This window comes from Sceloporus occidentalis, unplaced genomic scaffold (genome assembly GCF_023333645.1).
Source record: "Sceloporus occidentalis isolate IW3139 unplaced genomic scaffold, rSceOcc1.0.p SCAF_94, whole genome shotgun sequence".
In the NCBI taxonomy this organism is placed as follows: domain Eukaryota; kingdom Metazoa; phylum Chordata; class Lepidosauria; order Squamata; family Phrynosomatidae; genus Sceloporus; species Sceloporus occidentalis.
In genome coordinates this window covers 2,676,893-2,704,779 of record NW_028317074.1, presented here as the reverse complement: position 1 = coordinate 2,704,779, position 27,887 = coordinate 2,676,893, and the positions used below count along the sequence as shown (strand labels likewise).

The 27,887-nt window shown below is 42.8% G+C and overlaps 1 protein-coding gene across 1 annotated transcript; it reads right to left on the bottom strand.

Moving 5' to 3' along the window:
* Positions 1-27,887, bottom strand: LOC149284403 (cytochrome P450 2D15-like). The gene is made up of 9 exons (XM_089496805.1): positions 27,675-27,887; positions 14,387-14,558; positions 14,007-14,159; positions 9,777-9,937; positions 8,627-8,800; positions 2,747-2,888; positions 1,884-2,071; positions 936-1,077; positions 1-185 (listed from the first exon to the last, which is right to left on the bottom strand). Exons 1-9 carry the CDS (start codon positions 27,885-27,887, stop codon positions 1-3), a joined length of 1,530 nt encoding a protein of 509 aa, XP_089352931.1.

The window sequence follows — 27,887 nt, the reverse complement described above, 5'->3', positions numbered from 1 at the left end:
CTACATTCTTGCTACAGCACACATTTTGTATGGATATGGGCTAAACATAAGTGCATACACGCCATTTTTTCCTCTTGGGAGTGGATGGTCCTTGGGTATCTCTATTTTAAACCTCTGCATGAGTGATGTGAAGAACAGGAAAAGTTCCATGCGTGCAAGCTGCTCTCCTAGGCATGCCCGACGACCTTGAGAACAAAAAAGTATTATTTTACACATTTAGTGGACACTTTCATTTTAGCACTCAAAGGAAACTAAAAGTATCTGGGAAAAGAGCCGAAAGGTGTAGTGGTATCTGACAATATGAACATTTCATATTAACTGTGAAATCACAAAACCACACGGGTTTTCACTTCTCAAAACATGTTACACATTTGATGAAATGGGAGAAAAACCCACCTACTTCATGGTAGATATAGTATATTAGCCCTGGCACCTCAGTCCCAGCAGCCCATAAGTAAGAGGCCATCCTTACTGCATGTAGAGTGCAGTAAAGTACTTTTGTGTCCCAGTTTCCTTTCCCACAGCTCCGCTTCTTTTCTTGGCTATTCTTGTTATTCTGTCTTCTTTCTTCATACACTTCACTGTGAACCAGGTCTACCGGTACACTTATGTAAAAATTATGGAGCTCTCTTTCTCTGGCTTTTTGGAGTACTTCGGCAAAAGAGCAAAGTCACAGGCAGATGATGTCCCTGAAGGCTCCACCCTTTTGCAGAAGTGAGTACGGGAGGCCTGGCTCATGGGGAAGTGGACGAGGAAATGAGACATGGGGAAAAGCAGACGAGGAAAGAAGACAGTAGAACAAGAAGAGTCAAGAGAAGAAGTAGTGACAAAATTCATAGAATAAAATTTGTATGAATCCGAAAACACACAAGTCTAGTCTGTATTACATCTTTTTTGATCATTTATTAATTTTTTGATCCCCTGTCTTCTATTACCTGCAGAAAATGGCATGAAGGCTTCCTTTTTCACAAACTTGTCATTGTCATCCAGGAAATGCTCAGGGTAGAATTCCATTGGTTTTTTCCAGACCTTCACATCCTTAAGGACTGATGACAAGTTGGTAATTATGGTGGTACCCTATGAATGTAAATGTCAGCATTTACAGAATATATTTAAAATGCCTTAATTGATTTATAAATAACAAAAAGACCATTTCATGATATTGAGGAATGATTATGTGAGTTGGTTGTTTTTTTATTCTAAATATACATTCACATTAGGTGTAAGTGAAACATGAATGATAGGAACATGTGTCTTAACAGAACTATTAGGGGAGGTTCTTTGGACGACTTGTATGATATAATCTAATGGTAAAATTTATAGATATGCCCTTGCTATAGATGGTAATTACTTAACACTGACCAATATAGAAAATGACTATTAAAACTCATTAGATAACATGGAGATTATCTCTATCCTCTCGATGCCTACTTTCTCTATCCCTCTATAACTCAACTCCCTATCTTCCACTCTCTATGACATTGTTTCAATAAGAAAAGTGTACAGCACTCAAGATATATTAGCTTGTCATTATCATCTATCAACGATTGGTTCTGTATGTATACATAAGCTTTGTAAAATAAATCAACCTATTTAAGTCTTAAAAGCTGTGGTTTCGACTGATCTTTGGTCACAGAGAAATTTTGATATTTAAGTCTAACAAATATCTAGCAGTTGTAACTTTAACTCGACTGACAACTACAGGTTAATAAATACAGTTAGAAGCCTCTGCTTTCTATGAACACATTTGCATTAACACAAAGATAACATATATAATAAAATATTGTAGTTATTCAAATGTAATAACTACATATGAGAACTACATATTTTGATCTATGTTGAAATTCTGGAACACATTTGGAGATTTTAAATAGATATTTTACCTTGGGAATTAAATATCCTTGTATCTCGGTGTCTCTGTAAGTCATATGTGGCAAAGCCAGAGGTACAATATCCCCACATCGTTGGATTTCATGGATCACTGCAGTGGTGTATGGCATTTCTAACATGTCTGCCATTGTTGGCTGTCTTCCTCTTCCAATTACATGGTCAATTTCATTATGGACCTTCACTGAGTAAGAATATGGTATTCATTCACTGTGATAAACATATGGATATTGCTATACATATTTAATGACTTGCTCTATAGGCAGTATTTGACTATTTCACTTAATATATGTATACATATCTAATAGAGTATGCAGCATAAAATGACATATAGATAGATAGATAGATAGATAGATAGATAGATAGATAGATAGATAGATAGATAGATAGAAATTTACTAGAACTCTATGTCCCATTTAACAAACTACTGAATCATATGACTGATATGGCTTCGCTTTGATGCTTATGAGGCTTCCTTGTATAACTCGCGCACATACATTCAAGCCTACTGCATTTTTTTTTGTTTTGCATTAATTTTTTTAGTGAAGGGAAATGAGGCAGTATTCTCCATGTAGTTGATACATACATTCTAGCTAGCCTCCTGTGCTTAGCTTGGTAATAAAAATATATTTTGGTGGTCATCACTCTAAGAGTTAATCTCACATCAACTCATTTGCAACTCATGGGTAGATGAATTAAACCAGATGGGGTTTAGCAACCAGATGGCTTTCATTTATAACTGTTTTAGCGTGTGTATTGTTATTACTTAAATTACCACCAGGAGAAAAATACTCTTAACATAGCCAACAATATTTAAAAACAAATCTTATGTAGCTACTATATACTAAACAATACCCACATTGGACTTCTGGATGTAACATCATGAAGAACATGGCCCATCTCAGAGTGATTGATGTGGTGTCTGTCCCAGCGGAAAATAAGTCATATGTTGTGAATAGCAGGTTAGTCTCATTAAAGCTGCTATCAGTTTTTTCTTTTACCTGCAAAGACAAGTTTTATTTTAGCATACTGATCATCATATGGATTCATAATGCATTGTTCCCTAATTTACTATTTTTATTTGCGAGGATTGCTTTCAAAGTGCTGCTTTGAATCTTGTAATAACTGTTTTTACACATGATGATTATACTGTTAAGTAATTATTGTTACATATAAAACGTAAAAGGTTGCTTCTTTGCTTCTGCCTTTCAGTATTGGGATGAGGAAAACTGGATAATCAAGCACAAAACATCAATAGGCTTTTTGCTGACAAGAAGGTAATGTGCTCTCAAGCCAGCGTGTTATTATTAAGGAAACTGAAACAGGTTTCTTATTTGACCAAAGTTGAGTGGTTGGTTGCATCAAAGTTACCACAACTAACCATAATTGGCTGAAGTCACAAATGCTTGCATACTAACATCTGCAAGCAATATGTATAAAAGTAGCTTGATTGAGTTTATTCAGAAGCTCAGCATAGATTACATACAAGGTAAACTGAAAAGCAATTTAGGGAATGACCAGTAGCAACTTAACCAAGTACACACAGTGATAGCATTTGCATGTGGTCTATGACAAGCATTACACCAGAAATAAAAAAGTAATGAAAAATACAAAGATGATACAGCAATCACATCATACAGAAAAACATTCAACAGTTCCATAGGTGCAGAAATAGTGGACTTGCAACAGGAATAACACCTGAGGATGGGGTGAGAATATGACAGAAGTCCAAGGGCTGGGGTACCAGGAGTCAATGATTGAGTGGAGTCTTAGCAAGCTGAGGATCAGCCTGCAAAACTGTAGTTCCTGGCAAATCACATTTAATACAACACATTAAGTTCCAATCTTCTTCTATGACTCTGAGTGAGTTCCTGGAAAAAGTCCATACAAAATGGTAGGAAAGGAACTTTCCAACTATATCATCTGAAAGTAGCTTGCAAGTTGATGGTGAATGAAAAAACTGAATTTTTTTTTCTCACCGTAAATTCTTTTTTCCTTAATATAGTGGCAGTACAGAGGGTTGATGTTCTTCCTAGGGACAAGGAGCTAAAATAGAAAGGGTTAAGCCTCCCCCCAACTCCTCCTGTCACGGTCAGGACTACTTGCCAAGCCGTGACTGTGTGGAGGGCGTGGGCATGAAGGGGTTAATAGCACCAGGCTTCTGGATTTACTAACTTCACCCCTTAACAAGGCATGAATTACACCAAATTAACCCCCAAATCCTGCCTGTATCCCCCCAGGTAGTCTGCCTCCACTCATGATTTTGATACCGCATTCGTGAGAAATCCGAATTAGAACATTTATCTCTATATATATATCAACCCAACCCCGGGCAAACAACATATATATATATATCTCCTGAAGAACTTAATAACAATATGGTAACGTGTTTTCCTCTCTTAGGGTTTGTGGATATCAATACTAGAGCCCAAAGACCGACTTAGATTATGAATATTTTAATAACAAAAAGACAAAGATTACACAGTGCCACAATTACAAAAAACAAGACATACAAAATAAAAATAAAACAGCAAACAGTTCTTAAAAACAAAGGGACTTAAACACAGGACCCTCACTCACAAGTTTATCCAATAAGTAGGCCTTTTGGAACTCCTTAAGTCCAGATGTTTTCTTATGATGATCAGAGTATATCATGGAGTTTTGCTTTGAGGTCCCTGCATTGCCTCTAAATCAGATTCAGTTTCAAGAAAACATGAGGGCATGTACAAAGAAACCAATTTAAATCAACATCAGATTAACCCATTGAATGCTAACACACAGGAATTAACCACCTCTGCTGGATTACCCTTCCATGCATCCACTATATTCCATGAGTCAATCATGACACCTCCTCCTTCTTACCCCATAAGAGTATACCGGACCACCCATCCTCAGTAAGTATCAAGAACACAAAAAATATATTTAATACAGGCAACATGAGGGAGGGAAACAAGTACTGCCCAAACAAACAATTTCTGTTTTTTCCTGACAAATAGTGGCAGTACAGAGGGGATGTAGCAAGATCCCTTTTTGGTAGGGAATAGTTAAGAGGACACTGACTGGAGCACCTTGCGCCCGAAATCTGACGCAGAGGAGGAGATGTCTAGTCGGTAATGCTGGACAAATGTATTGAAGGAAGACCAGGTAGCTGCCTTACATATATCCTTCAAGAGATGCGGAAGTCTTTTCAGCCCATGACACTGACATAGCTCTTGTGGAGTGAGCTGTAATATGGGATGAGAATAGTCTCTGTAAGCCATCTGGATAGTGTGCTTGGAAGCTGCGCAAACTGATGATCAAAATACAAATAATTGATCCGCTTTGCGAAAAGGAGCGGTGTGATGTATATAGAGTCATAGAGCTCTTCGGACATCTAATTTGTGCCATAGAGTTTCTTCTGGAGATGTCGGTGAGGCCAAATCTGACAGGAGAAAAGTCAGGGCCAATAATTGCCATTTTAGGGTTGAGACATTAAAAGCTGCAAAAAAACATCTTGCAAAAATTCAAGGATGGAACTCGTAGATGGTAAAAAGCAATCCAAACCCCTGTTGTAGCACCAGCAGATGAATTTATTCCAAACCCCAAAATAAATTTTAGAGGTGGACCTTCGAACCAAATTAAGGAGGATATCAGCCATGTAACAGCCTGGCCGTCAAACTGAACATCCAAATGACTTCTGGCGAAAAGTTCCTGTTCTCCACCAGCTGGGCTGACACTGAAAGCTCCCAAAATGAAATTGCCATTCTTCTTAGCTCTGAGAACCAACTCCAATTTGGCCAATACAGGATAATTGCCAAGACTCTGGCCTTGTCTGCTTGAATCTTGAGGGGGACACAAGGTATCATCGCCACCGGAGGAAAACCATAAGCCATCCAGAACCTACATGTCACCAACAAGCCGTCCAACACCTGAGGGTTGTCCCATCTGTTACAGACAGGCAAAAACTGGAAGTTTGCTGTTTTCTCTGGTCTCCATGAGGTCGATTTCTGGCAGGCCGAATTTTAGCACTAGGATAGAGAAGATTCTTCTGTCCAGGGACCAATTCGTTTGGGACCAACGGGATCTGCTGAGGTCATCTGCAATACCGTTGTCCCTTCCCCTTATATGCGTCAGATCGTTTAGCTACCACTTGCCCTGTCTGAAGAGGCTAAATTAGCTCCCCAGCCTATTTTTGAGACATCTTGGTGAGATGATCTGTCCTCCTCCACCAGTTCAGCTGGGCTAAAACGTGCTCGGACACTGAAGTTGACATCCAGATTTTGGGTGACCGTGAGGATAGTTTCCATTCTGAAATGTTGGTATGGAATACAGACATTGACTCTTTTTAACTCCAAAACTGGGCGGAAGTATCCATCTGGTTTTGCGAACATTCAAGGAACAGTCTGGAGTAGACACCCTGAAACTCATGATGTTTTGGGATTGACTATCACACCATTTCTGACAAGAGTGAGGCATTCTGACAAGAGCTGAGCTTTTTATCCATGATCTTAGCCATAAAGCTTCTTATCCATAGGGTCTTCGAGACCAGACACTTCACCAATAGGGATTGTGGTTCTTTTTGAACCTTAAAGCTTAAACAGCTTAAACAGCTGCTTAAAGTGTTTGGAAATAAAGGGTCTCTTGCCAGGATTGCTCCATTCCCTATGCATGAGAGCTTAGAGCTTAGGTAACATAGGAAACCCTTTAGGATGTTTTCCAGGTCTAGAGGTCCCAGGTTTTGAGGCAGCTTTGAGACTTCTTTGCAAAATTTACGAAGCTCTTGTGGAGGAAAGATGGTTTCATCCTCTGAATACTCTCTAGAAGAGCCTGAACTAGTAGATCTGGAAACCTCTCCAGAGGACAAATCAGATTCAGGAGAGGAGTGTGCCCATCTACGTTTACGAGACTTATCCATTTTGGGCTCAAAAGGGCTAACAGACGCTGTTTTGAACATTTCAAAAGTCTGTGCGAGGTTGTCTTGAAATCAACCCAAAAAGACTGCATGTCTTTCTGTTTTTCTCTAGCCAAAAGCTCTGCTGAGCAGGGATTGCGTAACTTCTTTTTGCAGCTGTCCAGCAAGGGGGTGGCATACTCAGCGCACAATACATGTTTGGACTTAAAAGCAGCCTTCTTAGGAGCAGGATTTAACGCTTTATCTCTTTCAGGTTTTTCTGGAGAAACCGGACCAGACATCTACCCCCCCCCCCCGAATTTTTTTTTTTGTAAAATAAATATATTTAGAAAAAAATAACAGGACAGTGGCTTTTCAAGATTAAGATCCATAAATCTTACCTTAAAACTCCTCAATCCGCGTGGAGGGGCTGGTGCCACGGATATCCAGTGCTGACAAGCCTCACTGCTGCAAACCTGGACTACACAGCTTTATATAGATTTGGATTTCGCGCCCTGAAGAAAAACTGATCCGTGCATGCTCAGTAGTGCGATCAGATCTTCGGTGGAACACAACGCCTCCTGGGCGTGCGTTCTACCGCTGTGCACATGCTCCTCCCTTACCGGCATAAGAACGGAGAGCAGTATTCTGTTCCGTAACGTCCGCCGATGCGGATGCTACCACCTCGCTCTGCTCACCACACAGGGAGCAATCAGAGGAGGGATCCCCCTGGATACAACCCTCTATGTTTTTGCCAGTTGAACTCTTCTTGTATTACATGTCTGTTGATATGTTAATGAGGGCACACCTACAGTGATTCAATATGCCTGTTGAATGCAAAATCTTAGTTCAGTCTCTCTCTGCCCACCATCCTGCATGGATGGGGTAATCGGTGGTGTGCTGGGTTATGTTGGACCTTTAGGTTGCAGGTTAGTCTTGGAAAGTGTTGCATTGTATGTTGGGCTGTCACTCATTTATTGTATGTTTGTGTCTCTTATTAAATATCTGTTAAAGTAGACAAACCTTTTTATATTTGGTTTAAACACCACACTCTCCCTGATGGGATCTGTCACCATGAGTGCCAGGCTGGTCTTAGCACCAGACATCTGAAGGGATGCCAGGAAGTAGAGTACTATTGCTAGGGAGACAGTGGCCCTGGACCACTTTATGGGCCTCCCATGGTGTGAGCAGATTGTCTGTGTACATTTTAACCTGTAATGACTAGTGACCCCCCCCCCCCATATTTCCCCACAGGAGGAACCATGGTCCTGATGCCCAGGTTGAATGTGGGCAAGTGCCCACGAGACTGCATAGTCCAGGGGGGTAGCTGTGTCTGGCTCAGCAATGTACTTCTGCCACAGGTAGGTTTTTATTTTAATATATTTAAATTCCTTTAAACCCCTACAATCTGTAGCAAAAGAGAATTAAGGACTCAAAAGGGTTAAACTGTCTTGCATACCAGGATAGGTGGTGGGAAATAGGTGGACTCTATGTCCCCCTTAGAGTTTTTTTTATTATGTTTTAACCTATCAATTCCACATGGTATGGGATGAGAGACTGTTTATGGAGTGGTTACATGACACCTCATCTCCTTTGGAGTGTTGCAATTTGCATTCATACCTTCCAAGCAACTTGGGGGTTAGTAAAACAATACGTTGTTTGTTTTCTCAAACTCACATCAATTTGACTCAGTGTCAAGCAGATGTACATTGACTGTTACTAAATGCAAGTCCAAATGCGAGTTGTCAGTAGCAAATATGGAAGTTGAACTTTAGTTTTGAAATCTTAAAACATAATCCCATGTAACTCATTTGCACTTTGAGTCCAAACAGACAAACAGTTTGCATTTTTAATCATTACATTGCTTACCTTTTCCAGTTCCAGAAGATAAGCATCAATAAAATCCCTGATGTCATCAGGATCCCAAGTTTTACGATGCTCTGAAACCATTTCCCTTAGAAACGTCATAATATCATATTCATATTTCAGAACATAGTTTATAAGCCAAGGAATATTTGTTAGAAATGGAATTTCATTTAAAACCTAGAAGACAAAATTCACATTATCATTGTTATTTTATGCATTGCAAGAGCAATTTCCAGTCTTCATAGCTTAACTACTAGGAAGCAGACAGCCTTTTTTAAATTATTGCTATAGCTTGAAAGCCAGGTGCTACCTTCTTTTCTGTGGCGGATGCTGTTGCCAATAGGCTCCTAGCATGGAGTCTAAGGATAAATATCCAGCTTCCCCCAGTGCAAAGAAGAGCAGGAGCCCGCCAACCCTTTATTTTATTAAGGTTCCACTTTTGGCCCTCTTATAGCCGCATCAAATTCTGATCTGTGGTAGTGGAGTTATTACTATGTATAGTCCTGTGATTGCAGGGAATCAGCTAGGTAGTTTGATCTTCTGGATAGAAGGAGGATCAAAGAATTACGGTACTATAACAAAATGATACAAAATAAAATAATACAACATACGCATCAATGATATCCTAGACACTATTGAGAATATACCTGTTGGGATTTTACATGGCTGTATCGAAGGTGGTATAGATGGTTGTTAAGAAAGATTACTTATATGTGAGGCAAATAATATTTTTATAAAGATGAGTCTGATACTTTTTATTAATTATTTAATAGTCCTTCACAAATATTAATTGTAGTGACACAGAAATAGTAGCAACCACATGGTTATAATAATGCCCTTAGTGAAAACCATTCCTTGTCATAAAGATAAAGATATTGTAAAAAAAAAAGTAATTTGTATTCAGGTATAGCAACTGATACCATTGAGAGCTACCAGCTGAGATGCTAAACTATTATTCAGTACTTGAATGATTTATAAACGGAACACTAACATATTAATCAATGAATCAACATTAATTGTGTTATGCCACTTTTAACTTTTGTTGGGAGAATCATTAAGCCTAGAGACATCTCTGGTACTAATACCAGAGATGAGTCCACCGTTTGTATTAATGTTACTGAAAATATACAGTTAAAGCTAGATAGTAAACTACCTGAGCCACCAGTCCAAACTCTCTGGTTAAAGTTTTGTTCATAAGATAGAGCAGTCTTTGGAATTTCTCATCATTGTAATCAAAGCGATCTCCAAAGGCAATAGAGCAGATCACATTGCTGACTGCATTATTAATGATGAAGCAAGGATCGAAGGGTTGGCCTGTGGAAAAGAAAAACTCTGATCATTCTTATGAAATACCTCAAATCCAAAGGTTTTTTTCTGTAAATTAAGCACCATGGGGAATTAAATTACAGCGCATAATAAAGTCTTAATTTAAATAGAATTACTAGCTAATGAATTAAAATATATATGTGTATAGTTTTAATGAAGTTACAAATGCTTCAAAGCATAACTACTCACACATAAACATATAGATATAAAGTATATATATATATATATATATATATATATATATTCCAAAACTATTGTTCCCCAGAATGCCAGCATCTTTCATTAATTTACATTTTATTAGCTCCATTCTCACTGGGCACTGGGAGCAAGAAGGGTGTGATGTCACCCTCCTTTCATAATAGGGGGTCCAACTTGGTTCCAACTCACATTTGCAACTTGCAAGCAAGCAGGCCCGGACTGGGACAAAAAATAGGCCCGGGCATTTAAGCCCGAGCAGCCCATATTTATTTATTTATTTATTGTTAAAGCCCACCCTTCATGTACCATCTTTGCATTTAATCATTCACACAAATCATTAACACATTCATTAATGCAGTCTCACAAATCATTCAAGCAATTCATCCACACATGAATTCATTAATTGTCATACGCATTCACACAATTCATCCACACATTTATTCATTCATTCATTCATATACGCATTCACACTATCCCCTCTCCACATCTTATCTGCCCCTTCTCACTATGTAACCCCCTTCCCCACTTCTCACTGCACCCCCCTCCCTCACCCTACTTACCTTGTTGCCGGAGCAAGCAGCAACTGCGACCGCGCCTGTGGCAGGGCAGGATTGACTTAGGGGCTGATGGAGCTGCAGCTCCAGGCCCCCACCTTAAAATAGGCCCAGTCAGGACCAGACTGGCTGGTCCTATATGGCCACATTAATGCAGAGCCCCTTAAGCCCGCCGCAACTACCCCCTCCTAACTATCTACCCTCTCCCTCTTTGAAGTTCACTTACCTTTCAGGAGTCCTGCGGCGGGGGTGCAAGGCCTCTGCCTCCCAGCTCTGCCACTGTATGGAACAGTATAGAATGATGGGAGTTATGATGTACTTTTAGAGCATAATTAGATCATGAAAAAGACATTGGAAATGGTACAGCATAACACCCATCACTCTCACGCATTTACCAATCCACACGTACATCAATCCACACGTATACACCAATCCACGCGCATACACCAATCCACACACATATATACCAATCCATACATATACCAATCCACACATATACCAATCCACACGTACACACCAATCCACACGTACACACTAATCCACACGTATATACACCAACCCACACGTATATACACCAACCCACACACATATACACCAATCCATACATATATACCAATCCACACACACACACACACACACACACACACCAATCCACACGTACACACCAATCCACACGTACACACCAATCCACACGTACACACCAATCCACACGTACACACCAACCCACACGTATATACACCAACCCACACGTATATACACCAACCCACACGTATATACACCAACCCACACACATATACCAATCCACACACATATACCAATCCACACACATACACCAATCCACACGTATATACCAATCCACACGTATATACCAACCCACACGTATATACACCAACCCACACACATATACCACACAACACGTATATACCACACAACACGTATATACTAATCCACACACATATACCAATCCACACACATATACCAATCCACACGTATATACCACACAACACATATATACTAATCCACACACATATATACCAATCCACACACATATATACCAATCCACACACATATATACCAATCCACACACACATATACCAATCCACACATATACACCAATCAACATATATACCAATCCACACGTATATATACCAAACCACACATACATACCAATCCACTCTCACTTAATGCTTTCCTACCTTTCCTTTCTTCTTTCCCTCTTCTTCAGTTCTTCTGTCTTCTTCCGGGTCAGAGGGCACGGACAGCGGTGGGCGCGGCTTCAGTGCTGTGCGCCGGGATCTGACAACAGACCCCGGCGTACAGCAGCTGTTGCCGCGCGGCTCACAAGGGAGCGGTATCGGAGGTCTTTAACAGACCTCCGGCTCCCTTGAGTGATTACTCAAGGGAGCCGGAGGTCTGTTAAAGACCTCCGATACCGCTCCCTTGCGAGCCTGCTCCTCCAGCGGCGGACATTACTGTCCGTCTCTGGAGGAGTGCCGGGTGCCGCAAGTCGGCACCCCCTGATGAGCGGCACCCGGTGCGGACCGCCCCCCGCCGCCCCCTGGAGTGTGGCGCCCTGTGCGGTCGCACACCCCAAAGGTCGGCCCTGCCCTAAGGGGCCGGGAAGCCCCCACCAGGGCCGGGCTTAGGGGTCTGCGGCCGCACAGGGTTTAAATTAAAACATCAGGTTTTTTTTCCCAACTTTATTTAACAACCTCCATCCACATGGAGGATGTTAAATAAAGTTGAAAAAAAACCCCGATGTTTTTATTTAAACCCTGTGCGGCCGCAGACCTGTAAGGCCGGCCTTGGTGGGGACTTCCCGGCCCCCTAGAGTGGCGGACCTGCAGTTGCGGCGGGCTTAAGGGGCAGGTGCCCCTTATGCCCTGCGTTAATGCGGCCGTAGGTAGGGGCCTGGAGCTGCAGCTCCATCAGCCCCTAAGTAAATGCGGCCCTGCCGTGGCCCGGCCCACCGGGCAAATGCCCGGTGTGCCCGATGGCCAGTCCGGGCCTGCAAGCAAGTATCAGGTTGAATCGTATCCACTTGACTCTCCTGCAGTCAACTGTATTTTATTTCTTGTGAAATAGTAATATGTATTATGTAGTATTATTAATGGAACTCTGAATCCAATCGATATACATTATTTATTAATTTTTATTTCTTTATAAATTAAATTTGTGAATAGAAAGTAAACAAATGAATCATAATAAATAAATGAAGTAGGTTCCTACTTTGATCAGAGATCTTCACGCATTTTACAGGTAAAACAAATACACTTTAATAAATAATGTTCCTGCCTGCAAATGCACGGGGAAATTCGGCAGAATCCCTCTATTTGCATTTTCCCCTTTGCCCCCTCTCCAGCTATTTTCTGTTCATAAGATGTGTTTGCCTATGCACATCTCCTGGCAGTCAGCACCGGTGTTAGATCAACTAATGCAGCGATCGAATATCTCTTTCAATTCATGTGCACGGGAACCCAATCAGTGGAAACAATCATTTTTTTTAGGAGTATCAAGGATTTAAAATTGGTCCTGGTCAGGGCCGGCCCAAGACATAATGCCGCCTGGGGCGAAGTTTAAAATGCCACCCTATGTACTTCACTTACCTTTCAGCAGTCCTGCGGTGAGTCTCCCTGCTCTGCCACTCTCAACGTCATATTCCGGCGCTCAGCATTACAAGCCGGCACCGAGACCGAGCTAGAGGGCTCGCAGAGGAGAGAGAGGGGCACCGAGCGGGTACTGACAACTTGATAAGCGAAAACCACTCGGCGCCCCTCTCTCTCCGCTAAAAAATAAATTAAAAAAAAGGCGCTTGGGGCAGCAAAGTGCCGCCTCTTCAAAAGTGCCGCCTGGGGCCCCACTCTGCTCCATGGTAGGGCCGGCCCTGGTCCTGGCACTTCAAGGCCAGCAACTGTAAATAATTTAGCAGCATAAGACCATGTGTATTCGGCCTGTGGCTACACATGGGATCTGCAATAAAAGAAAAGATGGAATTGGCAGGTGATTCGCTATTTTAACTCACTGACATCATTATGCTTTATGAGGGACCTACACTAAAAAGATATTTCTGGAACAAGAGCTGAAACATTTTCTGTGTACCACAGAGTATTGTTTCTTTAAAAGCATAAGGGCTAAACCTTAGGTGCCCAAATTGTTCTGCAATCTTTGTAAAATATGTATGAGAATATGTGACCTAGCCACAATAGAGAAATGCAATGGTGGAGTATATAGGCATGCATCCTGGACATGTTATAAAACATAGCTCCCACACTGACCACATTTGTCATCTGTCATGTGTCACTTACCTTGTTCATCTTGGAATCTGGAACATAAAAATCCAACTTCCTCTGTTATCTTTTGCTCCAATGATTTCTTTCCCATGCCAAAATTCCTAAGGGTTGATAGTGTGAATCTTCTTTGCTCCTTCCAGGATGTACCATATCGTGCTAGCACCAAACCTAGATGTATTTTGTTAAATAAACATACCTTGATTTCCAGAAATTGTAACTCTTAAATGATTGTGCTGATATCTTTTTTCTATGTATATGAAGGGTATCGTATTGTCAATTATTTCCTTATTGCATAAGAAAATTACAGAATCAGACACATATTTGACTTTAGTGTGTAACATTCAATAAATTGTAATCATTCCACTATGATTTAACCAGTTTTAGCAAAATGATACCTTGGCTGTTGGGGGTATGCCCAAGCTTCTTGTATATTGGAAATCTAGGACGATCCCCGATATCCTCAGACTTGTTGATTAAAGCTTCCTTCATGACTTCAAAGCCATTAAGCACCACCACATTCTTCCAAAAGAATTGGAGACTAAAGACATTCCCAAACTTTTTACTCAGCTGTTAAGAAACACAACCAAATGTTTGTTAAATACCTTTTGGCATCAAGAGGTCACATGTAAGACATTAACTCTTATGACACACTTTAAAGTCTGACTGCATTAGGCAAATATTCTTGGTATCACATATCATGCTATTTTAAGAGTCATTATCATTGTTCTGCTAGTTGTCTTTTATATTATTCTGCATTAGGTAGCAGTTTGTCATTGTAATTTTAGAATTGTAGTCATGCATACTGCACATTTAGGACCACCTCATTAACTGAAAGTATACATTGATCATACAAAATGTATGGTGACTAAAGGGAAATATAGAGATGGCAGCATTTGCTGGTTATGTATGTGAACTCCACGAGGCATGTTAAATTGTTATTTAGTAACATTACATTACTGAAAGTATGGTGAAAGTTACTCTTCAACTTGCTCAAGCTTATTTTTAGAACAGATCTTCCTATTAGAAAAATATTATGTTATAATTGAAATCAATTAGTATCACTTTGTTTTTCAGTAACATTATGGCCCTAAGCTTTAAAACCTGTTGATCATTTGGAACTTTAATGACGCAACACAATTATTTTAAAGTTGCTCTTTTAGTAATTTATCCTTTTTACCTGTTGAATGGGAAATACATAAATATATGCACACTTCAGATATACATACACATACATATGATTTCAGGTACCAGTAAATGCACCTCCTCTCACACAACACATACATAAATACATACATAATGTGCAGCTACGCTGACATAATCATATGGACTGGCTTGAGGTCCATTTGGTAATTTGGTGCAATGTATTTCACTGAATGCTATCCCCTTTGAGATAACCTCAACTTCTAAACCCATGAGGGCCCCCATATTTTATTTGCTGTACTATTCACAATTACAACAGTACCTGCAAAAAGCATGCACAAACATCAGCCCAATAAGCAAACCAGTGGGCTATGTGCAACCTTCTAGGAAGCACCTTCAAGAAAATGAAGTCAAACCTAGCCGAAGAGGCCTGCATTACTCCACCATTTCCCATGCACACTGTAAAACAGAATACAGTTCAACTATAAAAACAAATGAATCCACTGCATTGTATCAGTACTTGCTGCTGAGCAATTTTTGGAGATTTTTTTCAATAGGGTATTCATGACTGATGCTTATGCGTAAGCGCCCAGTGAAACAAGTTTAGCTTGTACAGTTTGTTGTTTGCCAATATTCTCATGATGATTAAATATGTCTTGACTTTTCAAAAATAAATACTTTCTACTGGATTTCAAATACAACTGATAGAAAATGCAACTAGCACTTACACTCACTGGCCAATTTATTAGGCCAATCACATGCCAGCAACTCAATGCATTTAGGCATGTAGACATGGTCAACACAACTTGCTGAAGTTCAAACAGAGCATCAGAATGGGGAAGAAAGGGGAGTTAAGTGACTTTGAACATGGCATGTTTTTTGGTGCCAGATGGGCTGGTCTGAGTATTTCAGAAACTCCTGATCTACTGGGATTTTCATGCACAACCATCTCTAAGGTTTACAGAGAATGGTCTGAAAAACAGAAAATATCCAGTGAGCGGCAGTTGTGTGGAGAAACAGGAAGTTCTACTTACCAAGAGTTTCTTTTCCCTGCCAATCCCTGGTGACACTAAGGATAGACTCCTCCTCCGTACCTGAGATAGGGCAGGACTCAAAACTTTAAAAGCCCCTCCCCTCCTACTAACCCCAGTGAATACCAAAGACCACACAGGAAAAGCAATCTGATGCAACAAAATTTTAATAAAAGGAAGGGAGGGAACAAAAACTTGTCACCAGGGATTGGCAGGGAAAAGAAGCTCTCGGTAAGTAGAAGTTCCTGTTTCCCTGCCATCCCAGGTGACACTAAGGATAGATGTACCTGAGCAGAAGGGTGAGTAAACTTAAGGAGACAAAACAGCCTCAAGGACCTTCCGAGCGAAAGAGAGTCCTCCTGAGCCATCTGGTCGAGATGGTAATGCTGTACAAAAGCGTGGAGAGTTCGCCAAGTAGCTGCCTTGCAGATCTGGTCAGGCGAAATACAACATCTTTCGGCCCAGGAAGTGGAGAGTGCCCTAGTAGAGTGAGCACAGATCCCCACAGGAGCAGGTTTGCCGGCTGCCGAATATGCCAAGTTGATGGCCGCAACAATCCATTTAGCAATGGAAGACTTGGAGATGCTGACACCCCTGTTGGGCCCCAAAGAGGCCACAAACAAACGAGAGGACTTACGCAGGGGCAGAGTCCGTTCCAAATAGATGGTGAGGCATCTCTTCAGAACGAGAGTGTGAAGAGCTTCTTCTTCAGCTGAGCCAGGAGCAGGAAAAAAGGTAGGCAGCACGATCTCCTGGTTCTTGTGGAAAGCGGACTGAACCTTGGGTGCGAACTCCGGCAGTACAAAGAGAACCACCTTATCCGGGGAAAAACGGAGAAACGGTTCCTTCGTAGACAAAGCCTGAAATTCACAAATCCGACGAGCAGAAGTAATGGCTAAAAAAAGACTGTCTTCAGTGATAATAAATACAGAGAAACCGACTGAAGAGGCTCAAAGGGAGGTAATGGGAGTCTACGAAGGACGAGATTCGGGTCCCACGGAACCATCCTGGTTCTGATGGCAGAAATATGCACCCGGATAGTAGAAGGTTGAAGTCCACTGTCGAATCCCTCCTGGAAGAAGTCCAGAATAGAGGCCAAGGAACAGAAAGATGGCAAAATTCCCCTGGAACAACACCAACCGAGAAATCTCTTCCAGATCTTAATGTATCGCAGAGAGGTAACCTTCTTTCTACTCTGCATAAGAGTCTCAGCCACAGGAAAAAAAAACTTGCGCTCTCAGCAGTTTGCGTTCAATCTCCAGGCCGTCAGGTGCAACACGGCAGGGTTTGGGTGCAGGAATGAACCCTGACGCAGAAGGTCTCTCCAAGCCAGGAGCTTCAGAGGGGGAGAGAGACCTAGAGTGATCAGGTCCAAATACCAGACGCGCTTTGGCCAGTCTGGTGCTATCAGGATCACAGAGGCACGGTCCTTCTTGATTTTCTGTAGGACCCTGGAGATCAGAGCAAATGGAGGAAAATCGTAGACGAGACGGAAATTCTACTCCTGGGAGAAGGCATCTATCGCCAAGGGATGATCCTGAGGCTTGAGGGAAAAGAAGACAGGAATCTGAGCATTGTCTCTGGATGCCATCAGGTCGATCTCGGGTAAGCCCCACTGTTGGACGATGAGGTCGAAGGCTGCCGGATGCAGAGCCCACTCGCCGCTCAGGACAGGAGTTCTGCTCAGGAAATCTGCTTGAGAATTCAAAGTCCCTCTGAGGTGAACAGCGGACAGAGTCATGAGACAGGCCTGTGCCCAAAAGGAAATCCTGAGCGATATACGGAGCAGTCGAGGACTTCTTGTGCCCCCCTGTCTGTTGACATAGGCTACCACTGCCTGATTGTCGGAGCGAAGCAAAATGTCCTTGCCGGCGAGCAGATGTTCCCAGTGATGCAGAGCTCTTTCTACTGCAAGAAACTCCAGACAGTTCAAGGGAAGAAGTTTCGTAGCTGGAGACCAGAGACCCTGCACGAACAGGTTCTGATACGTAGCTCCCATCGGCTGATGCTGGCGTCGGTGGTGAGAAGTACCTTGGAGACAAGAGACCATCTTCTCCCCGCACCAAGGATGTTCTGTTGGCGCCACCAGGAGAGGGAAGCTCTGACATGCGGTGGAAGACAGACAAGCCTGGTTGGGGACAAATCTTTGAAGAACTCTCATGTGGGCCAGAGCCCAGGGCACCGCATACCTTGCGGAGACCATCTTGCCCAGCAGGGACATGCATAACCTCAAGGAGCTTCGGTGCGCAGAGCGAGCCCTGCGCACTAGGAAGCGAATCCCCTTGATCCTGGCAGGAGGAAGGAAAGCTTTCCTGGAGCAGGAATCCAGGCAAAAACCCAGAAACACTAGTTGTTAAGAGGGAACGGTGCAGGGTTTGTCCCCGTTCAGAATCCAGCCGAGATCTTGTAACGTGTTGACCACCGTGGAAAGGTGAACCTGAAGAATTGGCGCCGACCCGGCATGGATAAGCCAATTGTCCAGATAAGGAATGACTGAAATTCCCTGAACACGGAAATGGGCCGCCACAACTGCCAAAAGTTTTGTGAAGACTCTTGGGGCCACCGACAATCCGAATGGAAGGGCTTGAAACTGAAAATGCTGGACCGCTGAACCCGAGGAATCGCCACTCTCAGGAAACATTGATGAGATGGATGGATGAGAACGTGGAAAAATGCATCCTTCAGATCTAATGAAGCCATAAAGTTGTTGAGGCATAAAGTGTCGAGGGTGGATCTTACGGTTTCCATCTTGAACCAGACAAACTGGAGGTGACTGTTCAAAAAGCGTAAGTCTATTATTAGACGAAGACATCCCGGCCTCTTGGGGACCAGAAAAAATGACCGCCTTGCCTGGTCTGGAGGAAGATCAAAAAACGGTCTGAAGGTCTGGTCCGAAATTGAAGACGATAGCCGTGCGATACAATGGCTCTCACCCAAGGATCTCAGGTGAGTGAGAACCAACTGTCCCTGAAAAATCGAAGCCTTCCTCCCATCGGAAAGGAGGAGGTGTCATGCAGAGTTCTTGGGGTCTTGAAACACTTTGGGGAAGGCGAGTCTGTCAAATCTCCCCCTTCCTCGAGGGAATCTGCCTCGGAAGCTTTGTTCTCTGGACGAGGGGTTGAATCTAGAACCATGGCCTCTAGATTGTCCCGGGAAGAATTGCCAAAAGGACTGCCGTCTTTTCGTAGGAGGCTTTCGCTGAGGCATCCGATGCTTGTCCCCTGTGGTTTTCTCCAAAAGGTACTCCAGCTCTTCCCTGAATAAAGTCTTATCCTTAAAATGGATAGTAAGAAGTCTGTTCTTAGAGGTATTCTCCGCCGCCCAGGCCTTAAGCCACAAGGCCCTTCTAGCTGCAACTGAAAGCACCGAAGCTCTGGCTGTCATCCTGATGTTTTCAATGGAGGCATCACAGAGAAAATCCACGGCCAATTTCACGGCAGCAACATTCTTGAGGATAGTCTCCCTGGAGGTCTTGGAAGCAAAATCCTCTTCCAGCCAAATCTTGACTGTTCTGGAAACTGAGGCAGAAGCAATTCCTGGTTTAACCCCTTAAGGATCAGGCTTTGTTTTACCTTTTGTACCATTGGGACCGAGGCTGTTTTAACACTTTTGCGGTGTTCGTGTTTAGATGTAATTTTCTCTTCACTCATTTAGTGAACCCACACAAATTAAATGTTGTTTTTTTCAGGACAAGAAGGGCTTTCTTCAGATACCATTGTTTTAATCATATTATCTAATTTCCCATAAAAAAAATTATAAAATATGATGAAAAATGTAAAAAAAACCCACATTTTCTGACTTTTACCCCAAAAATCTTTTACTCATCCAAAAAAGCTAATGAAAAAACCTACTAAATATATTCTACTATTTGTCCTGAGTTTAGAAATACCCAATGTTTTTATGTTTTTTTGCTTTTTTCTGCACGTTATGGAGCATTAAGTACAAGTAGCGTTTTGCTATTTCAAAACCATTTTTTCCAAATTTGGTAATTCTTTCCCCCATGTGCCATTTCAGGTATCTTTGAAGCCGGCCAATGCAATTTACCCCATCAAATCATATATTTTTGAAAACTAGACACCCCAAGGTATTTCAAATGCTAGAATTTTAACTCTTTCCATGCACTTATTCTACCACCAGTCTTTGTCAAACTTTGTGGTAGTCATTTATTTTGTGTTTCTTATCGCTAAAATTGCTCTTCAGGTATGGATTTACAGCTCCTGGTATACATAACTTTCAAACAACACCCCAATATGTGTTCAGCAACATCTCCCGAGTACAGTCATACCCCCCTTGCATGGGTTTGTCGGGTTGTTTGGGAGGTAAAACGCCACATTTAGGAAGTGCACATTTTTTAACTTGGAACTTTTACATCTGGTCATTCTGCCCCCATGTCCTAATAGGACCATCTTTGAAGCCGGCTAATTCAATTTACCCCATCAAACTATATATTTTTGAAAACTAGACACCCCAAGGTATTTCAAATGCTAGTATTTTAACCCTTTTCATGCATGAGATTCTACCACTAGCCTTCGCCACACTTTGTGTTAGTATTTTTTTGGTATTTTTTTTTACACAAATTGTACTTTGGGTATACATTTATAGCTCCAGGTATACGTCACTATCAAACAACACCCTAATATGTGTTCAACAACATCTCTCGAGTACAGTGATACCACCCATGCATGGGTTTGACTGCTGTTTGGGGTTAAAAGGCCACATTTGGGAAGTGCGCTTTTTTTTCCCTATTTTGGTCAGTCTGTGCCTATGCCCTATCTTTGAGCCTGGCCACTACAATTTACCTCATAAAACCATATATTTTTGAAAACTAGACACCCCAAGGTACTTAAAATGGTAGTATTTAACCCTTTCCATGTATCAGATTCTACCACCAGCCTTTGCCACACTTTGTGGTAGTATTTTTTTTTGTATTTTTTTCACACAAATTGTACTTTGGGTATAAATGTATAGCTCCAGGTATACGTCACTATCAAACAACACCCTAATATGTGTTCAGAAACATCTCCCGAGTTCAGTCATACCCCACATGTATGGGTTTGTCTGGTATTTGGGGTTAAAATGCCACATTTTGGAAGTGCGCTTTTTTTCCCCCCATTTCGGTCAGTCTGTGCCTATGCCCTATCTTTGAGCCCAGCCACTCCAATTTACCCCATCAAACCATTCATTTTTTTAAATTAGACACCCCTTGGGTATTTGAAATGCTTTTATTTAAATTTTTCCACGTCAGGATTTTTGGGAAGATACAGCGCTAATTTTAGCACTTGCTCATAATAATAAACTTTATTTTTTTATTTTATTTATTTTACTCTTTTTGGACTTTTTTTTTTACATTTTGCTGGAACTGGATAGTTCCTCTAAAGCATAATAATTTTTAAATGTTACCATGTTTTTTTTAAGCTTTTTCTTTTTTTCCTTTTTTTTTTTTAAATGTTTTTTTTTTTTTCTTTTAAATATTTTACTAATCACATAGTGATTATAAAGCTGGGCTCCATTGACTTGTATGGTTGAATGCAGTACCTGTATTCAACCTGCAAGTGGAGCCAGAGTTCTCTAGAGGGTCTGGAGACCGTCTAGCGAACTTTTTCAACTTTATTATTTTTTTTCCCGGGCCGCCGCCATCTTGCGGATGGCGAAGACTGCGTGCAGCTGCGGCTGTGACCGCTTTCCGGAGCGGTCACAGCCCGCCCTGGGGTAAGTATTTGGTGTCGCTGGATGCCTCCTGATCGAGGCATTCCAGCGACACCATTGAAGTTTAGGAGGTGATCGTTGATCGCCTCCTAAACGCTTTTAAAACAGGCGTCCGCCGCCATACAATGTATGGCAGATGTTGACGCCCCGGGGAGGGGCCAGACATGGCCCATCATGCCGATCTCGGTGTTGCTGAATGCCTCGACATCGAGGCATTACAGCAACACCGTTTAAGCTTAGAAAGTGATCGTTGATCACTTTCTAAGCTTGTTTAAGTCTCATGACGTGTCAGGCACGTCATAGGTCGTTAAGTGACCGTTCTGCATGACGTGCCTGACCCGGCAATGGACGTTAAGGGGTTAAGGACGGCAGCAGACGCCTCAAATGATTTCTTAGCTTCAGCTTTCTTTTCCATCTGGTCAGAGAAATGACAGCCATCCTCAAGCGGCAAAGCAGTCTTCCTGGACACCCTCATAACAGCAGTGTCTACCAGCGGGGTAGCAAAAAAATGAGCAAAGTCCTCATCAAAGGGAAACATGCACTTAACTCGTCTGGACAGGTTAACCCTCTTTTCCGGGTCGTGCCATTCCTGCTTGTTAATGTCAGATAGCGCAGGATGAACAGGAAAAGACTGCTTGGAGAAGCTGGCACCAAAGAAGGGGTCACTCCAAATGCATGGCTGGCCTTACAGCGGAAATCAAAGTCTCAACCTCTTCCACCGGGAACAAAAATGAACTCTCCTCCCGGATCTCTCCTTCCTCTACCTCTGGATAGTCAAATTCAGAGTCAGATAACAAAGGCTGACGTCCCAGGAGAGCAGGGTCTTGCACTGCTGGACGGTGGTGATAGGCATCTCCTCTTTAAGCCAGGTCAAAAACTCTCTAGCCCCAGACGGCTCAGAAACTGCTACGGATCTCAGGCAAGCGGAGCAGAGCTTCTTCCTTGAATCCTGCAAAGCGTTGTGACACCCGGAGCATTGGGCATGCTTGAACTTAGCAACAGCTTTCTTAGGCTTGTCCTCAACAGAGGGCGGCTCAGAGTTATCAGGGGCCGACCAGTGGCGGAACTACAGGGGTCTCAGGGGTCGCGACTGCGGCCGGGCCCTGGAGTTCTGCCACTCAAGGGGGCCCAAGCAGGGCCGGACTGGCCCACCGGGATACCGGGAAATTTCCCGGTGGGCCCGCAGATTCGGCCGGCGGAGCGGGATTGGAAGCCGCCTCCGGCGCCAGGGGCAAGCTGGGCAGGGGGACAATTGCCCCCCAGGCTGCCCGAAATCTAATCTAAGCGACCGCTGGGTGCTGATGCAGCCGGCCGGCGCTACTATAATACTTGTTTTTTTAATTTAATATGGCAAGCTGGTCCGGCTTGCCATATTAAATTTTAAAAATGTATTAAAGCAGCGCCGGCCTATGCGATGGCCGCCTAGTGATGGGAGCAGAGCAGCGTGAAGGGTGAAAGCTCCCAGAGTGGCATATAGGGGGTCAAAAGGCATATCTGGAGGCAGAGTGGCATATAGGGGATTAAAAGGCATATCATGGGGCAGAGTGGCATATAGGAGGGTATAAAGCATATCGGGGAGGCAGAGTGGCATATAGGGGGGCATAAGGCTTTTCTGGAGGCAGAGTGCCCCATGATATGCCTTTTAACCCCCTTTATGCCACTCTGTCTCCAGAAATGCCTTTTAACCCCTATATACCACTCTGTCTCTATAAATGCCTTTTAACCCCCTATATGCCACTCTGCCTCCAGAAATGCCTTATACCCCCTTATATGCCACTCTGTCCCATTATATGCCTTTTAACCAGAGTGGCGTATAGGGGTATAAGGCATTTCTGGAGGCAGAGAGGCATATAGGGGGTTAAAAGGCATATCAGGGGGCAGAGTGGCAAGCCTGGGGCAGATGTGCATAACTGGAGGGGGTCAGGTTGGCGAATAAAAGGAAATAAAAACAAAAAAAAAATGTAGATAGAAGGGGGTAGGGATAGGGTAGATAGCCTGAGAAGGGGGGGGTAGATGGTGTGAGAGGAGGGTAGATTGGGTTGGGGGGGCCCTTAACAGATTCTCGCACCGGGGCCCTGAGGCTTCTAGTTACGCCCCTGGGGCCGACATAACTAAAGATGCAACAGCACCCAGCCAAAAGCAAACAGCCGGAACACACAAAGCAGCAAAATCCCCTACCTTACATATATACTGAAAAAAATGGCTGAAATCAGGCAGTAAGCCGCAACAGCGGAGGTTTGGCGCCAAAAATTAAAATCTTGAGCAAGAACGAGACTTGGAACGCACTACAGGAAGTGCGAAAGCCTGAACCGGAAGTCGGTCGACGCCATTATGGCCGCCGTCAGCACGCTGCAACAGCAGCATCTAGCCACTGAATCATTGACCGGAAAGCCTCCCTGGAACGTAAGAGGTGCACCGGCGTCTACCCTGGCGACTCCGCCGAACACAGCCAGCGGAGCCGCAGCCGCGACCAACATCACGATGACCACCGTCGCTGCGATCGAGGTAGGGTAGCAAGTGCTGGGCAGCGCAGCACCAGCCACCCAGGTTAAGGTGCAAGGTATCCCCCAGGAAGGGGGCTTAGCCCAGGGAAACACGGCTCAGCCTAGAGCCGGAGAAAATAACAAAAAGGATGACGAGTCCCCCCTACCTGATGTAGGCCAGGAAAAAACACTGGGGCTAGCAGGAGGGGAGGGGCTTTTAAAGTTTTGAGTCCTGCCCTATCTCAGGTACGGAGGAGGAGTCTATCCTTACTGTCACCTGGGATGGCAGGGAAAATGCCTTGTTCATGTCAGAGGTCAGAGGAGAATGGGCAGACTGGTTCAAGATTACATAAAGGCAACAGTAACTCAAATAACCACTCGTCACAGCCAAGGTATGCAGAATATAATTTCTGAGTGCACAACACATCGAACCTTGAAGCAGATGGGCTTCAACAGCGGAAGACCACACCAGGTGCCACTCATGTCCACTAACAACAGGAAACTGAGGTAACAATTCGCACAGGCTCACCAAAATTGGACAATGGAAGACTGGAACAATGTTGCCTGGTCTGATGAGTCTCGATTCCAGCTGCCTTGTGTCAATGGTTCAGGCTGGTGGTGGGTGGTGTAATGGTGTGGGGGACATTTTCTTGGCACACTTTGGGCCCCTTTGTACCAATTGAGCATCGTTAAACTCGACAGCCTACCTAAGTATTGTTGCCGACCATGTCCATCCCTTTATGACCATCTTCTGATGGCTACTTCCAGCAGGATAATGCACCATGTTACAAAGCTCACATCATCTCAAACTGGTTTCTTGAACATGACAATGAGTTTGCTGTACTCCAATGGCCTCCACAGTCACCAGATATCAATCCAATAGAGCACCTTTGGGATGTGGTGGAACAGGAGATTCCCATCATGGATGTGCAGCTAACAAATCTGCAGCAATGTCTATATGGACCAAAATCTCTGAGGAATGTTTCCAGTACCTTGAATAAAGTATGCCATGAAGAATGAAGGCAGTTCTGAAAGCAAAAGGGGGTCCAACCAGGTACTAGCAAGGTGTACCTAAGAAAGTGGCCAGTGAGTGTATAATCTATAGCAGAACACTTACACTTCCCTTAAAAGTATTGAAATCCTGGTGCAAATGTTTTTTAACCTAGAAAGATTCAGTGACTATTGCTTTGCTTGGATTTTGGCAGTTGTGCCAGTCATGACAAAATAGGGTTGTGACTGCGTGTCATATTACTACACTGAGTAACTGTCTTAGTGTGAGGCACAATTCTTAACGCCTGCATAAAACTGTCTGAGGAGTAAAAGTGGCTGACTTGTACACATGGAGGTTCCATAGGACATCATGCGATAAACAATGTTTGATAAACAATGTTTCATTTCTATTGATGTGAGAAAAAATGTTGCAAGAATAAGCCTAGGGTGTAGTACAGGGGTGTCCAACCTGCAGCCCTCCAGCTGCTGCAGGACTACATCTCCCATACTCCTCAGTCAGCCCCTTAGCTGAAAGAGCATTATGGGATATGTAGTCCTGCAGCAGCTGGAGGGCCGCAGGTTGGACACCCCTGGTGTAGTAGTTCTTCCCCCTCCTAATTTTGTGCCTGGGTTTGTTAACAACACCCCAATGAATGGGTTTGTCGGGTTGTCTCGGAAGTAAAACGCCACATTTGGGAAGTGCACATTTTTTAACTTGGAGCTTTAACACCTGGTCATACTGCCCCCATGGTTATCCCATCAAATCATATTTTTTTTAAAAACTAGACACCCCAAAGTATTTTAACTGTTGGTATTTTAACCCTTTCCAAGCACGAGATTCTACCACCAGCCTTTGCCAAAGTTTGTGGTAGTAATTTTGTTTTGTATTTTTTTCACTCAAATTGGACATCAGGTATGGATATAAAGTTCTTGGTGTAAGCCACTGTCAAACAACACCCCAATATGTGTTCAGCAACATAATATAGTAATACTGAGTACAGTAATATCATCTATGCATGGGTTTGTCAGGTTATTTGGGAGGCAAAATTTGGGAAATGCGCATTTTTTTACTTGGAACCTTGACATCTGGTCCTTCTGCCACAATGTCCTATTTGGGACATCTTCAAAGCTGGCCGATTCAATTTACCCCATCAAACCCTATATTTTTTTAAACTAGACATTCCAGGGTATTTCAAATCTGGTGTTTTAACTCTTTACATGCACTAATTCTACCGCCAGCCTTTGTCAAAGTTTGTACACACATTGTGCTTTAGGTACGAATTTACAGCCCATGGTTTATGCAATGTCCAAACAACACCCCAATATGTGTTCCGCAACATCTCCCGAGTACAGTGATACCACTTATTCATGGGTTTGTCTGGTTGTTTTGGGCTAAAAGGCCACATTTGGGAATTGCACTTTTTTTGTTTTGGTCAGTCTGTGCCTATGCCATTTTTTGGACATTTTTTAATCCGGCCAATCCAATTTACTCCATCAAAACATTTGTTTTTATGAATGTCTATCTTGTGATCTTAGATTGCTTTCTAAGCTTGTTTAATGCCATGACGTGGTGATCATTGGTCATTAACTGACCTAAGGGGTTAATAATGCTTCTGCTACCCCCTAATTTCAGGTGGAGCCGTTTTCTATCACCCCTTCCTCACCACAACTTATGTTGTGTGCTTCACATTTTGGGCCGGAAAACTGTATACAGCTTAAAGCAACAATCAACCATATCAATGTTTTTTGCAATATAAAAAGTTATATTACATCTTGGTGTAATCATAGGTAACATGATATCTAATTGACTGTTTGATTGAGCAATACAAATCTGGGCTGCTAAGAAAAAATAAATTGCAAAAATGTTACTGTGGCTACATTGTGCAAACCAAACGTGGAAATATATAGATGCAAACATCAGTGGTGTAACACAACATCCAAGGGTCCCCCTGAAGGTTGTGTTTCTACAGGCCCCTCCCGATGTATGCATCCTGTTTTGGATCTAAATGTCCAGTGTCATGTTATTGTTATTGAACATAGTAAAACAAATAGCGCTTGGGTAAGTGCATGTATATTATGGAGACGATGAGTGCAATATTGTACAAAATATGAGCCAGTGGTATATTGCTTTATGCATGCTTTGTAAAAAATACAGGCGATTTGAGACAGTTTAACTCTAGGGCTAGCTATGGGAGCAGTGGGAGGGCTGAAGATGGATGAGATCTTTTTTATACAATAAAAGTGTTTGGGTTAGTTCAGAAGAAAGTTAGAGGAAAACACTGTGAGGAGAGGCAAGCAAGGAGGCAAACAAAAAATACTTGATTGTGACCTACCTGACTCATAGAGATGTGTGGATTTTTAAAGTCTACATCCATCATATTGCCCAGGAAGGGTATAGAAGGGGGCCCTGGTGGAAAACGGGGCCAGTTTTTTCTCCGTTTCATGAAGTCCAGCAGCAGAAGGGAGGCGGTAAAAATAATGAACAGAACAATGATGTTACATAATGTCACAGGAAAGAATGACTGAATCTCAGGCAGCAGACTCAT